The following is a 17,473-nucleotide window of genomic DNA, read 5'->3' on the forward strand; positions in this document are numbered from 1 at the left end:
TACTAGTAATTATATTCAACCTCATCTCTAATTAAGAAAAATATTAATATAACCATGGGAGTGTAACTCAACTGGTCAGATCATTGATTTGCTTCCTAGAGGTTACCGGTTCGAGTCTCACAAACATCAGGGCTACTGGAAGCTTACATGGTCGTTAACTTCAGGGCCCGTGGGATTAGTCAAGGTACGCGCAAACTGGTCCGAACACCAACGTTAATAAAAAAAAATATTAATATTGAGAAATTTCCTAAAAAACAAATTATTAATAAAAACGAATCCTAAAAATAGAGGTCAATCCTGTTCTTACATTATTTGACATAAAACAACGTACTTAAATCACTAATAAACTGCATAGTTTTATATTAGAGCTTTGTTTTGACTATTAAAATACTAAATATAAATTAAATTAAATTTTAAACTGAATCCCTAGTTTATTTATAGTTATTATCCTCTATTATATTTCAGTCTTTTGCACTAACACTAATATTAGTAGAAAAGAAAATATTTGCTGAAAAGTAATGTATAAAATAGCCTAAAATTAATGACCTTTTCCTTTTCGGGGAAATAACTTGTTTGAGGGTTGAGAAGAAAAAAAATAAACCTATTTGTTTTTACCTTTCAAAAACATTTTAAAAAACATTTAAATTTAAATTTAATTTTTTTTCTTTACTTTAAATTAATATTTTTTTAGTATTTTTAGATTATTTTAATGCCCTGATTTTGAAAATAATTTTAAAAAATAATTCAACCACTGCATGCAAGAACTAACCGAATATTTGCTGCGAATAAATTAATTACAAAGAGAAGCGAAAATCACGGAAACGATTAATTATAATTGTATTCTCTTGACCCAAAAGTCAAGGGATTTGAGTACGTGTCAAGTTACTGGAGAAGACCTTGACCAACCGAAATAAAAAAAACCATGTACTTAGCAACGTAAATAAAATAAACTAGAGAAGACTTCGGTCGGTCGGTCAAACAATATAGTTACTAGTATATTTTATTACTACCCTACTATCACTCCTCCTCCTTTTTCTCAATTAGCACCGCACCATTATTATCATTTTTATTATTTTTATTTCTATCACTATTAATAAAATTAGTTTGTTTGTCATTATTCCTTTATATTTTTAAAATAAAACATTAAAAAATTTTAATTTTATTTCAACTCCGCCATTCTAATTTTGATTTCTCTATTCTCATTCCGGATATTTTATTACTATAATTTGGACGCTTTCTAATAGAAAATAAATCCAAAATATTTATGATGAACACTCGCTATAAACAATCTTAGACAAAGATTTAATAATGACACCATGTTTGGTCCTAGGTTAAAACAATATCTCAAAGATTGGTCTTGTATGTACATATACTTCTAATCAAATTATCTAGTCTTATTTATGGATTTAATTGATCTATCTACATAGAGATATATCATATCTTCCTATTAAATTTAGAAAAGTCATATTCTCACTATAAAATCTTCCAATAATAACTACGGAATTTTTTGTCTATCTAAGGTCTCTTTTAAATGGAATAAAACAACTTCTTTGAAAACCAGTTTGGCAGTATTAGCTTCATTTAAAGATTTTTTACAAGAAATAAAATGTGTCATCTTGAAAAACTTGTCAACAACAATAAAGACAAATTATATTCCTTATACAAGTTAACCTAAGAACAAAATCCATAAATAAATTCTCTTAAATATTTCTAGGTACAAACATGTATAAATGTGTGCTCTAAGTTAGTTCCTTAGCAGTTTAACAAACATAATAGTCCTATAAAAATCATCATTCATCGATCTTTAATCATGACTTTCATCATCCAATTTTTATTCCTTTAAAAGAAAAATAAATAAATAAAACGATAACCAACAATGGTATCCAATATATATATAATCTACCCTTGACACATGGCACACACGTTGAGAGAGGAAAAGGAAAATTCAAAAAATCATAAAAGACAAAAACATATATACCAAGGTATAAAAATAAAGATGAGAGAAGAAAAGATTGTTGAGGTAGTGGTCATTCCACATCCCAAACATACACATGTCATACCATAATATTTTCTTTATTGTTTTTTTTTTAAATTTAGTTTAGTCCTTAATTCCTATCAAACTCACGTCTCAATCCGTACTTATTAGATTTTGTAATTAGGCTTATCTTGATCATTTTATTTTCAATTTAACAATATCTTATTTTGATTGATTCATTACAAATCTATGGTTTTCTAATATCTATGGATATCTTTTCCTATTAAAGTTTTCATATACTTTAGTGATGAAGATCAAAATATTAAGGACACAATAAAATAAATTTTATCGTTTTTTTAATTGAAATCAAAGAATTTTTTAATTGAAATCAAAGAAATAAGGATTAAGTTGAATAATTTGATGATGACATAAGCTTTTATAAGGCCTTTGATAAAGGTGGCACCCTTTTTTACTCTTTTGTACATCATTTTAGTATACTTCCCCCTTAAATTGGAGTTGTCTGCACAATTTAAGGGTGTAAGTGGTGCTAACGGAGGAGCCACTTGTTGTGGAAGAGGTAGGCCTATAGTTGCTTTTATATAGGTAAAAGAGTTTGTTAAGTATTTCACTTGTTGAGCTGATTACTAAAGATTTGGTGATGATGATGGAGCACTTATGGTGCCCATGTCCTAGAATTTCTGGCTTGTTAGCCATGGAAAAACAGAAAAAATAAATGGAACTATCTTTTATTCAAGAATTCCTCACGAACAATACCACTAATAAGGTTTAAGGTAAACCCTATAAGATTAAGATCTTTTCAATATTGATGAATGGGCTAAAGGTTGAAGATATACTACTAAATTTGGAGATCATAAGCGCTTACAAAACAAGTTATATATTGGGCTTGGGTGACCTTCTAATGCTTTAGTTAGCATAAATAAAGGAGGAATAAAGTCTTATAATGTGTGTAGTGTGTGTGTGTTGGTAGAATTAAAAAGAGTCAAAAGCTTAAGAAGAAGAAGAATATACACTAGAAAATATAGAAATGGAACTTATCTTACCTAATGACTCATGAATATTTATATAGCCATGAACCACATCAACTTAAATGAAGATAAAAGAGAAGTGAGTAAAATACTATGACTCATGAATATTTAATCACTAAAGATTAGTGATTACTTCTAGTTTTATTAAAAGTCATTTAGAGTAACAACTCTAAATAGCTGGTGGTTTGTTATTGAGTGGAAATGATATTGTTTTTTGAGCATTTCATTTTATAAATCTAATTATGACTAGAGAATGCGAGAATATTTAATGCTTGATAACAATTATATGAAAAGTTGGTGCAATATTTTAGGGTTGAGGTATGTATGCAGCTTTGTGCTCTTAAAGGTGGTTTTATTTGGACCTGTGCCTTCATGTATTTTATCCATTTACCCTTATCTTAATCTACAAACTAATGTATTATGGATCAATTGGATCAATTAGGTTTTTTATTATTCAACCACCCTTTTTAGATCTAATGAAGCATGTTTAGGTCTAAAAAATATATAATTTGTATTCGAGCTTTAAACCTAGAACACATCTTGTCCTATTAGGTTTTTGAGTTGGCTCATTCTTTATGTCACTGGCCTACCTAGTGATTAGGGTCGTAAATCCTACACCCATCACAAGGATAGTTGAATTATTATTGAGAATTTAAACTTCCCTTCACATGCTTCTCTATTTATCTCCTGTTTACTCTACTCCCCTGCCCCCTTAACATATAACACCCCCTGCGGACAATTTATTTTTCCCAACACAACAAAATCCCCACTATTGAAACAGATTTTACTGTGTTGGGCAATATCGCATTCAAAGAACAAGTGGGATGTAGGTTCAATATCATTTCAGCAGATAGGACAGACATTTGAGCGGGTGGTGGAGTTTGATTCAGTCTATGCAGTTTCTTGGATGTGTGATGGCTCAACAAAGCTATGGTTCGGGAGGATGCAAATTCTTTTCAACTCTGTTGCCATGAAAGTTAAAGATTTGAGGAAAGTCAGCTTCATTTACACCATAAGACAAGGAAATGTAGTTGCTTGGCAAAGCAAAGCTTGGATAGGTGGGAGGATTTCATTGCCTGGTTCTAATTCTATGTTTCTCGTTCAGTTTATCTTATTTAATCCTTTTTCTTTAGTTTTCCATTCTCTTGATGCTCTGTTCTGTCTTGCTTCTCTTCACTAATAAAAGCTCATCGTTTTACATTAAAAAAAAAAAAAACATGAGTTATTGTATACAGCTTTTCTTAGTCCCTAGTTATGTCCCTCACTTTCTACAAGCAACAAATTTGGTTGTAAATTGGTCATTTACTTTAATTTTATGCCAAAGTGAAAAGATTTATTTATTCTGATCAAGAAAGAATAGAAAAGATTTGCTTGCACAAGTTTTAGTTTTCCACTTGTAAGAAGCCTAAAGTTTGGTTAAATCATTAATAAAAAAAAAACAACTAAGGTAGATTTTCATCCGTCAAATCATAATAATTTTCAAAGCCAATATTGAAAATTTACCATGACAGAATTGTGAACTTGAAAAAATTAATGCTACATCTCATGCATGGGCAAAGCATTAACGAAGAAGCATATCAGTCCCAAATTAAAGCATAGAAGTAAGTAATATATCCATTCTCAACCACCATTGTTGAAGAATGAATGTTATCCTAAGTAGCATTCTAATTACAATCCAAACCATAGGCTTATACATAATATAAAAAGTATTCTTGTCCATCTCCAGGTAAAAGTTCCATGGAGAGAGAGAGAGGGAGGGAGGGAGGGAGAGACGGCAGAGATTGGTGAAGCTGGCCTAAGTCCTAACCATGGTTGGTGGGTTAGAGGAAAAGAACCCAAGGGAACCAAAATATCTCCCTGGGTTACATGCAGGGTGCTTTGAGCTCCACATCCATTTATGGAGTTCTTAGCATGATGTTGTAATAAGATAACTAAATGCAAAGTAAACAAACACTACCCCTCCTATTGCTTACTAAAATGGGCTAAAACTCCCAAAGTTTAGCTCCATTGAATTTACAAGAAAGGAAAAACAAGAGTTGATAAGATTTTCTTCCCTCGCCGAAGGAAAGATCTTTTGTTAAAACACATTTAAGATTAATTAAAAGTAAAGTTGGTAAAAGCATTTATCGAAACATGACTGCACTGTCCTAGTTCTAAAATCCTAAGACTAGCTAGCTAGATGTTAATGCACAAAAAAACTGTGGGCAACCATGCCCATGATTTCGCTAAAAACTGCCTCTTCAACTCGAGGTGATTAGCCATGTTGGAGGGATTATCCATTTAAAAACTGTTCTTGAAAATGAAGGGTTTGCTGTCTTTCTTGTTGAATGTACATTTTTGGCAAACCATTTTTAAGTTGATTAGCCTTGCCTAGGCTAAAATTTACAAAATGGTTGTTTCACTTAGCCTTTCTGGGGCTACTGATTGAGAAACTTTTTTTCCAACCAAGCTAATCCAATAGCTTGAGCTGGTGATTACATACACATGTATTGGTTCTCTTCAAGGAGGAACCCTTCTTTCAAAAAGATGCAATGAAAAAAGATGCATGACTCTCCAATTCTTGGAGAAGATTTTAACCCCTATGGGGGGTTTTGTGTGTGCAAGAAGCCCAAGATCCAGGACATGGGCTTGTGTTAGGAAGAGAAAGAAAGAGAACCATGGTTAGGCCGAAGGAATTTGAGGCCTCGAATGAAACAGCTGAGGAAGCTCACAGAATAGAAGTGGCTAAACTGGGACACCCTCTAGCGATGAGGAATTGGTGGAGCTTGAAGAGCCAAGGTCACGCCTGTGGCACAGCAAAACACACTGTCAAAGATATCAGTACTCCTTCCAGTAAAAAAAGGCATAATTAATTAAGTATTGTTTAGAAAATAATTGTTAGGACCATTCCTTGCTGTAGAAACTTAATAGCATTAATCTATATAGGTTTTGTTTAAGAAATTATTTCTAATATAAGAGGATGTTGGGTAGCATAATTTAAAATCTTACATCGGAAAATGTGATCACTTGTCTTCTTTAGCTAAGCAGAAGAGGAAATAATACTATATATATATTGGTGACCTAATTAAATTTTCAGTTCTCGTTTTACAAAGCCTAAAATTGGCAGATGCAGTAAAGGCCATAAATATGAGAAGAAGCCGTAAAGATGGCAAACCTGATGGCAAGGCCGCAGTGGGAGCAAGAGACATAGGTGCACCATAATGCTGTGGATATCCTCCGGTGGTTGAATTAATGGCTGAATACTGGAACAGGTTGTATGGGTACTGGACACCATAGCTCTGCCCGGAAGTAGGGTAGCTGGTGGCGGCTCCTCCACTTCCTTCTCCAAATTGTAGATACGGGTAAAAGGCTGCAGCTGAACCATTCATCAGCCCACCATGCCCAGTTCCATACATGGGATACTGTGCAGTTGCCCCTCCATACACATTGTAGTAGCTCTGCACCATTAACCAAAAATCCAAACAATTCACTAGAGATATATAATCTATCCATGCTTTCATTTTGTGCATTGAGTACAAAAACCCAAAAAAATTAAAAAATATCAGCAATGCATGAGTGCGGGTTTATTTATTTGTTTGGATAAGAAAATTGATTCGTGGTAACATCTGGGGCATTGAATCTAGGACCTTAGCTTCGAGGAAATCTATGTTGCGAAGAAATAGGATAAATCAAAAGTTTTAACTTATTCCTACGGCGTCATTCTAGCAAATTAACAAAGAAAACCCTGCCGGCGGTCACAGCTGGTCCATGAAATTTCAGAAGAAAGTGAAAGTGTTACAGAGAACGGACCACAAAGCGTCTATTTTCAAATTGACAAAGAACAACAAGACAAAACAGCTTTAAATTAACTTTTGGTCACCACTTTGCATTAATTTTACATCTTTGGAGGCAAAATCACGATGATGACATTACTTTAATTTAGCTTATCGAGTACATACAATGATGGGCATCAGATTGTACAAATGCTACCATATGTTAACAGTATTTTCCTTCTCTAACCAAGAACTATTCACTAATATTATAATTACATGTTAGTACATTAATAATTTAGTGAATACTATGTGTTGCAGAAAAGTTGTACAAAATAATTGTCTTGCCATGCCGACAATTGAAATGATAAGAGGTTAAAATTAATATTATTAAATTTAGCTTGATTTTAACCAAGTATATTAGATTATAAATCTAACCCAGTTTAATTTAATAAGTTAATTTGAAATTTAGTTTAAATTAGGATTAAAAAAAACTTATTATAAGTTAATTTGGTTAAACCTAGGTATATTATTTTGATTAATTAAAAAAATATATAAATTAATAATAAATCGAGCGGGGTTTAATGTTATTAGATAAAAAAAAGCAACATCCCCCGCGAAACATGGCAGCATGGTGAATAAATTTTTTACCTAGAACCCACCCCACCATTTAAGCATTTGACTAACCCTAAAAACGACAAAATCGGATGAATATTTCTCTCCATCAATAATTTACATGATGGGAAAAGAATAAGTACTGCAACAATGATTATTTCACTCGAAGACTACCGATATGTGCCTGTCTTAAGAATATATCAGGCTTGTAACATCTTTCCAACTTGAACATTAAGAGAAAACATAACAAAATAGTTGTCTAAGAAGTGTGCACGTTAGACTTTTGAGCCAAGAAAATGTTGTCCTATGTAACTTTAGGTGTTCGACAAAGGTTATATCTTTCTCTTCTTTTTTTGTTTCGATTACAATGTGTTCCAGCTTTAATCTCGAAGAGAAATGGTGGATTAGAAATTAATATCATCTGATAATTTATCATTGATTCTTACGGAAATGAATAAAATTAGCCATCCTCTTCCTTGCCTAGTTGCCTATTAAAAACACTCTACTTTTTTTTCATATGTTGCAAATGGATATGTACAGTGCTTTTGACACGATTTGAAATGGCTTTTGAAGCAGTAAGTCATCCAAAACATATTCCTGGAAAAACCATTTGAGCAACTAGAAAAGGGAAACTTCTATATGAAGGAAGATAAATAGTAAAAATAATTGAAATAAAAAGTTTTTTCCTTAAAAGAAAAGTCACTGTCTGCTAAAAGTATGCTTGAAAACGCATCCAAAGATGTAGTGAGGAAAAAGCAAAAGAAAAGGAAGAATTTGTACAAACCGTTGGGTATGTGTAGTCTGGCGAGTATGAAGAGTACCTGAAATGGTGTAATTAAAGAGAAATGACAAAGCAAATAAAGTTAGTGCTCGGTGCTTGACGTCAAAGGAGTCAGCGAAGATTCCAAAAAAGAATAGCTGGAGCTTATGAAGCCAAAACAGTATAATGATTGCCTTTCAACTAGCATACATCTGTGGGTATGCATGCATAAAATGATAGGAGGTAACTTTTATTTCATTTTATTTTCTGGTTTTATATTTGTCGGCCAGAGACTATAAATGAGCACTTGATCTTCCATCACAATGCACCATTTTAAGCAGAAACCTTATATTTAAGCTATATAATTCTTACCAGAGACCATGGTGAGAAGCAAAAAGAAGCATGACATTAACATTCAGTGTGTCATATGCACGCATGAAAATGCACATGAATAAAATGTACAGAGGCAAGACTTTGAACATGGTTTTGCCAGTTGCAGGTGGGTCTCTCTGTCGTACCATAATAGATATATAAATTGAGTTCAGGAATGGTGATTGCCATGGTCACCATTCACATGTATACGTATCTAGGGCTAGTAGGGTCTTGAAGAAAGGAGATGGCCACGTGCTTGTAATTTTTTGTCGAAATGCACAGTGTCAAAGCCATAATGTGTCATATTTGTGCCAGCAAGTTGAGCAATTGTAGTAAGTCTTGAGTGAAAGATCAGCAAGAAGCATGTGGATGGCGAGTACATGATGATGGAAAGGAATAAATAAATGAATGGCTATCCTTTCTCTTCGTTTGAACCAAGTTCGAGAGACAGAGAGAGAGAGACAGACAGAGAGAGAGAGAGAGAGTATGATGAGGTGGCTTGATTGATGAAGCGTGCTCTCGACCACCCTAGTTTAAAGGGTTGGGTCTGCATGAGTTGGCGATGCACGTGCATGCAGCATCCCAAAAGATATGAGAGAGAGAGAGAGAGAGAGTGAGAGAGGGGGAGAGAGAGAGAGAGGGGGGCTAGCATACCCATAGACATTATAGGGCATCCCTTGTTGGATGGCATAATGAGGGAAGGATGCAGCTGGAGGAAAAGCTGTGCCCACACCACCTCCAAACCCTGTCTGAAAAGAGCTCATTACCCTAAAGTTCCTCCCTGCTCCTCCTGCTATGACATTTATTTATTATTATTGTTTCATATTTTTACACTAAAGCAGTTATTTTTCGACTGAAAAACAGCTAACATAATCAAAGCTCGACCAGATCAAATGAAAAAGAAAAAAGAAGAAGAAGCTGGCAGCCCTTTTATATATAAACTTCAACAATATTGATGGGATTAATAATAAAGCACAGATTCCTTAACAAGTAAACTAAGTTGTTTGCATGCTTGTAAAAGGCAATCCACTCTCTCAGTTATTACATCATGGAGTCCAGACTGTTCAAATTACGAAGAACAGAACCTTCCCCCATTTAGGAAGAATATTCACAATGCACGATGATTCGACTGTCAATGTGTTGCTTCGAAAACAGAATATGTTTTTGGACCTCCATCAAATTCTTATCCAAATTAATCAGCAATGAATATCCACAAAACTCTAATAACCTTTGCCCAAAGAATTAAATAATAACAATTTCTGAAAATATCAAAGCATCTCAATTTAGACTTAAGACAGTGAAAAGTAAAATGAATAAAAGTTGTAAAAACTTCTTCTTCTTTTTTTTGGATCTCAAATATATATATATATATATATATATATATATATATAGACATAAATATCCATATATATGATCACATTTAAAAATTGTATGGAAGAGAAATTAAAATAGTGAAAGTAGTAGGAGTAGTATACCATGCTTTGGGGTAGAGGGTTTGGATCTCTGAACACCCATAGATGCAAGATTACAATTAGCTCTTCTTCCATCTATCACTGGAGCAGCATCCACACAAGCCCTCATGGCAGCATCAGGTTCTCGAAAAGTTACCTAAAATAGCAACAGCACACTTTCCCAGATTAACTACCTCAAAAATAAGACAGGACCCTAGTATAATTCTTGATTCTTTTTCGAAATCCGTAATTTCCATGCGTAACCCATAACTAGATCTGTCTTTAGCTCCAAGATCTCACCAACTGCATGCTTACAACACAAAAAACGCAGGATAAAAACATATATAGATGAAGCAAAAAAGGGAGGGACATACAAATCCATAGCCTTTGGATCTGCCAGTGGCCTTATCAGTGATGACAACAGCTTCCAAGATCTCACCAAACTGCTCAAAGTATTTCTTCATGGTCTCCTTTTGAGTTTCCCAAGCCAACCCTCCAACAAATACCTTAGTATAAGTTGTGTCACCAAACTGACCTGCCAAATTTGCTGGAGTCATCTTTCTTGATTCTCTCTTTATCCCTCCTTTTCTTTCCTGAGATCTCTTGATATCACCAGTACCGCTGAAAACCAAAGCTCAGTAGCAAACAAAACTTTATAGTATATGTCAAAATGAGACCTAATATATGTGACTAAATTAACCTATGCGACACCCAATATGGACAGATAGAGGTGGTCGATCTAGATGTTATGTAAGTGCCAAAGATGAGAAAGACCCACTTGATTTGAAGGGATCTTTTCTTAGATTTTAGAGGTGAATTTTGGTGGTGATGGATGGTGGTCTTGATATTTGATCAAGGAGAGACAATTAGGTCAGTGAGATTGAAAGAGAGAGAGGGAATTGGGAGGGAAGAGAGAGCAAAAATGGCTAGAAAAAAAAAATAGGAAAGAAGAAAGACAACCTTGTAATACGGACATCAATTATATACTCAAACAGCAGCCCCGCCTCTTTTTCTCTTTCTCACGCGCCATTATTTCGTGTGTTTGCCACCATAAGATGATAATTGGTGTTTTGCTCATCATGTGTGCGATATACGTGCTGTGTTGAGTGTGGGTATGGCTTTTGCGGCATTATTATGTCCCTCATAGCTGTACTTTGTATTATTTTGAGGGGGAAAGTCGAATGACTGATTGGTATGCCGTTTTTGCTCATAATTACGAAACTACCAAACGGAACTGCTGTGATGAGAGCAAAAGTTCTTGGTGGCAGAAACGGAACGGGGAAGTTTAGGAAATCGAGGGCAGACGGATAAAATCACGCGGGAGGTCAACAGTCAACCCCTACGGATTAACTGGTGTGAAGTGGGGAGTATCATATGAGCAACTTCATGGTAAATTATTTTTAATTAGATTACCCTTTTCATGGTTAGTTTTTTAATCTAACTAAATATTTTAGGTTAATAATGAATGGAAAATAAATTGATTAATACATGAATTTATTATATTCAAAAACATTTTTAAAAAAATATGTTTCTCTTAATGCAATTGTGTATTAATTGCTTTATTATTCACAAATCCAACTAGGATAAATAAACCATTATTGAGTGTTATTCTAGGTTAATGATGAGTGGGTAATAAATTGATTAATACATAACTTTGTTATGTTCAAAAACAATTTTTAAATAATATTTTTTGTTAATCCATATGTGTATTGGTTATTTTATTATTTATAAAATCCATCCAAAATATATGAACCATCATTAAGCATTATCTTAAGTTAATGGCAAGTGGGTAATAAATTGATTAATACATTCAAAATATTTTTAAAAATATCATGTTTTTTCTTATGATTATTTCTAAAAATAAAAAACATATAATAACAAAAGTTTTATTTTCTTGTGAATCTGGACCTGTGGTCCAAGAATGCCCTCAACAACACCTTCTTGATCTACTTTTTTAGTTATCCAATAAATCATCTTCAAGAAGCAAAGTCACTTGTAATGACAATATTGTTTTAAGATTATAAAATTTAAATATTTATAAAATCTTAATGTTATTTTTTAATTGTAAATATTTATTTTTTATTTGAATTCTCTATGTTCATATTGATAAGTGTGTGATTTTAGTCTCATGTTCTTTCTTTTTAGATAACCTTTGATGTGGAGAGCAAATACAGGCTGGATTGGTAATCTTGAACAGTTTTATTCATATTATTTTATAACTATCCCCGCAGTTCCAACACCTATTTCAAAGGTGAGAAATGAGTTTTGTTACCAAGTCTAGGTCATAAAATCATTGTCTTAGATCATGATAGTATTTTATCTTTAATAACAAATACATATACTAATTGAGGCAAACTATTAGCATATAAGAACATGATATATAAGATGATTGTTATTTTTTCTAATACATAATCGACCTCTTATTTAAAATCTCTAAAAAAACAATAAGAATTTCCTAGTTACCATAAAATTAAGTGATGATTTTTTTTATTTTTACTTATTTTTACATGTGTTCACCTTGATATTGGTAGCGACAAGGAGAATAGATAAAGTGATGAACACCCACCCTACAATTCAAAAAATAAACTAATTAATTTTCATATTGGTATTCTTTTTTAACGAATGACACATGTGAATTTTTCATTTCTTCTAATTAAAAGGTTCAATAATCCTTAATAATGTAGAATCATTTGAGATGTATCTGAATCACCCTTGATGAAAGTTAATATGTAATAAGAGGTTAAATATGAAGAAAATTAATATGATCATTAAAATGTATTTTTTGCGAAGAGGTCATGGGTTTTATTCTTTTATATATATATATATATATATATATATATATATATATATATATATATATATATATAGAGAGAGAGAGAGAGAGAGAGATGGTGAGATCATAAATTTTGAAAGCAGAAGTGCATAAATATAAAACTAAGATAAATGTAAAATAATATAAGATTGAGTATATGGACCTAATTGTAACGCTCTTTTTGGAGATATAATATGGTTCAGTGTCAAAACCTTTCATTTAGAGAGATAAAAAAAATAAATAACTAAATAAAAACTAGGATGTTGAAGGCCTCATTCATTTTCAAGGACATGACAACGTACCAATTATAGTATAACTTGCACTTAGTCTTGGGTGGAAAATTAAAAAGCAATGTTTCTTTATGATAAGAATGAGGATTGAGTCTTTTTCTCGACCAAGCTTGAATTTTGTTCAAGTAGTTTAAACCTTAATAAACGAACTCATCAGTTAGCCATGCTTAAACTTAGTAAATAACATGACTTGTAGGATGAAATTTTTGTAGGTTAGAAGCAATCATAGTAGGTTACATCGTGTATAAGTATTTAAATGAAGATTATTACATAACCAACTTTTAAACTAAGAATCACATTACAATAGTTTATAGGTATCCTTATTTTCTCTAATAATTTTTTTTCTCTTTCATATAGCCTTGTTTTTTAGCTAAATATAAACTATGACAATAAAAAAAAAACTTGATTGTTGATCTTTTATTAATTTTTTATTTGAGTGTCTCACCTTTAGTTTTATATATTTATATTACTAACTTTTATTCTTTTATTTTTTATTTAGCACCGACTACTAGGTTAATCTATCTTTTAGATGTTAATATGTTCATTAATTATCTGATGACATGGAAAAACAAATTCATGATGTCTCAAAGCTAAGTTTTCTGATAAAGCTTTTAAGGATAAATAAAAAAAACAATTATAGATATATTTGTAATTGCAATATAGTTTTTTAGTGTAACTAATATGTATATATGTAGGCCGAGAGAAATCAATATATATGAGTGATTGAAGCAATTCTTTTAAAAACCCAAAAAGTTAACTTGGTAGCATATATAACTCTTTGGCACACCTTTTAACCTCATCTCTAACCTCTCATTCTTTTACTCTATCAATTTAAAACTCACACTAGTTATGTCTCAAACACGACACTGTTTTTTTTATATCAAATTACTCTTTCCAATTGTCTCATTTGGTAAACCTAATTCACACTCATCTTGAATTGTTATTAGTTTATAGACCATGTTGAAGGATTAAAACATGCTCCACTGTAATATATTCATAATAATATAGCCAATTGGTTGAAGAATAATCTAATTTACATTATCTTATTTCAACATGATTGGATGGTATTAAGTTGGATTATTTCTTTCCTCGGCAAGGATACATTTCTATATGTGTTAGGATTAATAACCATATATGATATATAAAGGTGTTAGTCAATGCTTTTGGTTTTATGTTATGTGGAAAGAAAATTTAAATCCACATTGCTTTAAGAGCCCAATAATGAAAATAAAAGTATGACTTAATTTATGAAAAAAGTAAAACTGTTTGTTGGCAAGTTAGTTCCTTCTGGAAAACCTCTCTCCTTTAAAAGAGTTGAATGCTAGTATTTTTAAACTGCTGGACACTAATATCATATCATTACTACTCTCAATGTTTAACTTGATCCTGTAAATTTCCATGATTTTTCTATTCATTTTTGCTCTCATGAGCTTTCGCTTACTAGCACCAAGGTTTCAATCTAACCCATAGCCAATATGTCCAAACATATTGTTCAAGGTTCCAAGCTATTCACAAACACTATGCAGTCATATTCATAGAAAGTTTTGATAAAACTTTTTAGAAGATGAATAAATTTTGTTGAATAATACATAAATTCCAAAGATGAATGAATTTGACTTAACCTTAAATCTATGTTGGAGAGATAAATAAATTTGCCTTGAAAGATGAAGAGTTTTACTTAAATAAGTTCATGAATAGTTAAAAAAAATTATAAGTCTTTTTTAAACTATGCATGAATTAGCATTGAATTACTTTTAATACTTGTATGAGAATGATGTAGTGAACATAATTTGATGAATGAAAAGAATTGTCTTTCTTTAAAAAAAAATGAAAGCCTATGATTGAATATTCTAGGAATTGCTTCCAAAAGGTTCAAGAGAAGTATTGAACATTGAGCCTTTTTGAAAGATGAATGAATTTGGTTGAATATTAAACCGATTTTAAAAGATGAACGAACTTGGTGACCATTGAACCTATGATGGATAAATTTGTTTTGAAATACAAAGAGTTTCACTCAAATAAATTTCTGCATAGTCTAAAAAAAATTAAAGTCTTCAAATTTTTCATGAACTTATTAGAATAAAACTATTTCTCTTTCAAGGAAAATCCATTCATTTCTCAAATATAGGTTCAATGTTCAACCAAATTCATTCATTTTTCAAAATTGATTCAATGTTCCGACCAAATTCATTAATCTTCCAAGAAAGATCAATGTTCAACACTTCCCTTTGAAACTTTTGGAAGCAATCCCTAGAACATCCAATTATTGTAGCTTCCATATGTTCTTCACTTCCTTGAAATTCAAAATGTTCAAGATGAGCAAAGTAGATTTCCTCCTCTAACCAACCATTCAAAAAAGGAGACTTCACATCTAGGTATAGGATTTCCCATTTCCAATGAGAATTTTAGAATAACTTTTTACAACCAATCTTGCTTTTAGCTTCTTTAAAGATCCATCGTGATTCACTTTAATCCCGTTACACCAATAATCTTTTTTCCTTCAATTCTATCTAAGCTCCCAAGTTTGATTTTTCCAATGAGTTGGAAGACCAATGAGAAGTCTTATAGTGTTCGCCCATGTTATAGGTGCAAAGGTTTCAATTTATTAATTATAGGCATTTGAGAAAAACCTTTTACAACCAATCTTGCTTTTAGCTTCTTTAAAGATCCATCATGATTCACTTTAATCTTGTTACACCAATGATCATTTTGCCTTTAATTTTATCTAAGCTCCAAGTTTGATTCTCCTTAATCATATAGATTTCTTCTTGCATTACAATCTTCAACCATCGTACTTGTTTGGTTCTAACATAACACTATTATATCTTTGATAAATTTCTTGAAGAGGCTTGGAACCTATTGCTTATTTATTATCATCAATTGCTTATTCAACATCGAGAACTTCAAATACGACATAATTATCTTTAATCTTAAAAGTCTAAACTCTTTCTAAATTTATTTATTTTCCCTATTTTCAGGTGGGTTTTTCATCAAATAGTATATCTCTACTAATAAAGATATTCTTAGTTATCAGGTTATAGAGTTTATAACCCTTAACTTGACTGTTATCTTGATAAACTTAGTTTTTTTTAGCTTTTCATCAAGCTTACTCTTCCTCACTTTAGATATGTTAGCATAAAAAATACAAATACTCTTACATATTTAAGTATTGATTTCATTCCATTCCAAACTTCAATTCGAGTTATATCTTTTAGTACTTTTGTCGACTATTTGTTGATCAAATACATAGTTATGTTTGTAGCTTCAGCACACAAATACTTGGGCATATTCTTCTCAGCTAACCTATGTCTTTTATTGTTAATTGTTCCATTAACTAGCGCTTTGCCACTGGTAGAATTATTATTTTTTAATATATAAAAAAAATATCAAGATTGTGGGAGATTTTTAAGTAATATCATTAAATCCAACAACTTGGACGATCAATAACAATATAGTTTAAATTTTAAAAAAAATGCAAGATGACAAAAAATCCTTATAAAAGGCAAATCAAAACCAATTAATTGTAAATTAACCAAATAAAACATATCAAGAAAATCAATTCAAAATTAACCAAATGTTTAAAAAAATCAGTATGACATAATATATATATATATATATATATATATATATATATATATAGACGAAATCATATTTGATTGACCTAAGCTTTATGGCCTATCCTGTCAAGCCCACGATTTGGGTTATGGAATCCATTGGGTTTAATATTTTTTAACTTTTTTTTAATCTAAATATAGGATAAAAGGCTAAAGGATGAAGCTGGAAGAAAACAAAATAAAGGAAAGGAAATTAGCAGGATGACTTTATTTTCTGAAAAAAATATTAACACGGTGACATATTGAAGCAGCATGGGTCAACTCAGGCTAACTTGTTAAACTCATGACTCAAATCATAAAACCATGACAATCATGTAAAAATAAATTTTGAACAAATTAATCCCACAAGAAAACAAACAAAACACGTCGATGGTTGAAGTTTGTTTTCAATATGGCATATATATATATATATATATATATATATATATATATATTGAAATGACAACATATTAGATCAACCTAGATATTATGGTTTATCCTATTAAATTTGCGACTTGGGTCAGGGCTCAACCGGGTTTAATAGAAAAAATTTTAAATTTATTTTTTACCTGAATATAAAATAACAAAATTAAAAAAAAATGAAAAGAGCCAAGTACACCCAGGTCTTTAAAAAAGTATCAAGGTTCGTGGCCCTTCTAACCTAGGCCCACATGTTTGGGTTTGGTTTTATTTTTATTTTTGTATCTTTGTAAGAAATGATTATTTATCAACAGAAAATTAGGAGGACCAAACTGAACTTTTTGTATGAAATTCAAAGTTGCCGCCTATTTCCTCCTTTTTTCACATTGA

The 17,473-nt window shown here is 31.5% G+C and overlaps 1 protein-coding gene across 4 annotated transcripts; it reads right to left on the minus strand.

Moving 5' to 3' along the window:
• Positions 1-4,582: 4,582 nt before the first annotated feature.
• On the minus strand, positions 4,583-10,934 carry LOC18108408 (uncharacterized). 4 transcript variants are annotated; one of them, XM_024591393.2, is made up of 6 exons: positions 10,343-10,934; positions 9,993-10,125; positions 9,172-9,310; positions 8,170-8,206; positions 6,176-6,458; positions 4,583-5,806 (listed from the first exon to the last, which is right to left on the minus strand). In XM_024591393.2, the coding sequence occupies exons 1-6, from the start codon at positions 10,523-10,525 to the stop codon at positions 5,763-5,765; spliced, it is 819 nt and encodes a 272-aa protein (XP_024447161.1). In that variant the 5' UTR covers positions 10,526-10,934; the 3' UTR covers positions 4,583-5,762. The 4 variants fall into 4 exon arrangements, with proteins under 4 accessions (XP_024447161.1, XP_006371379.1, XP_024447163.1 ...); XM_006371317.3 differs by having other exon boundaries at positions 9,172-9,307; positions 10,343-10,933; XM_024591395.2 differs by having other exon boundaries at positions 4,583-5,826; positions 9,172-9,307; positions 10,343-10,933.
• Between the last annotated feature and the right edge of the window lie 6,539 nt (positions 10,935-17,473).

Source organism: Populus trichocarpa, chromosome 19 (assembly GCF_000002775.5).
Source record: "Populus trichocarpa isolate Nisqually-1 chromosome 19, P.trichocarpa_v4.1, whole genome shotgun sequence".
NCBI lineage: Eukaryota > Viridiplantae > Streptophyta > Magnoliopsida > Malpighiales > Salicaceae > Populus > Populus trichocarpa.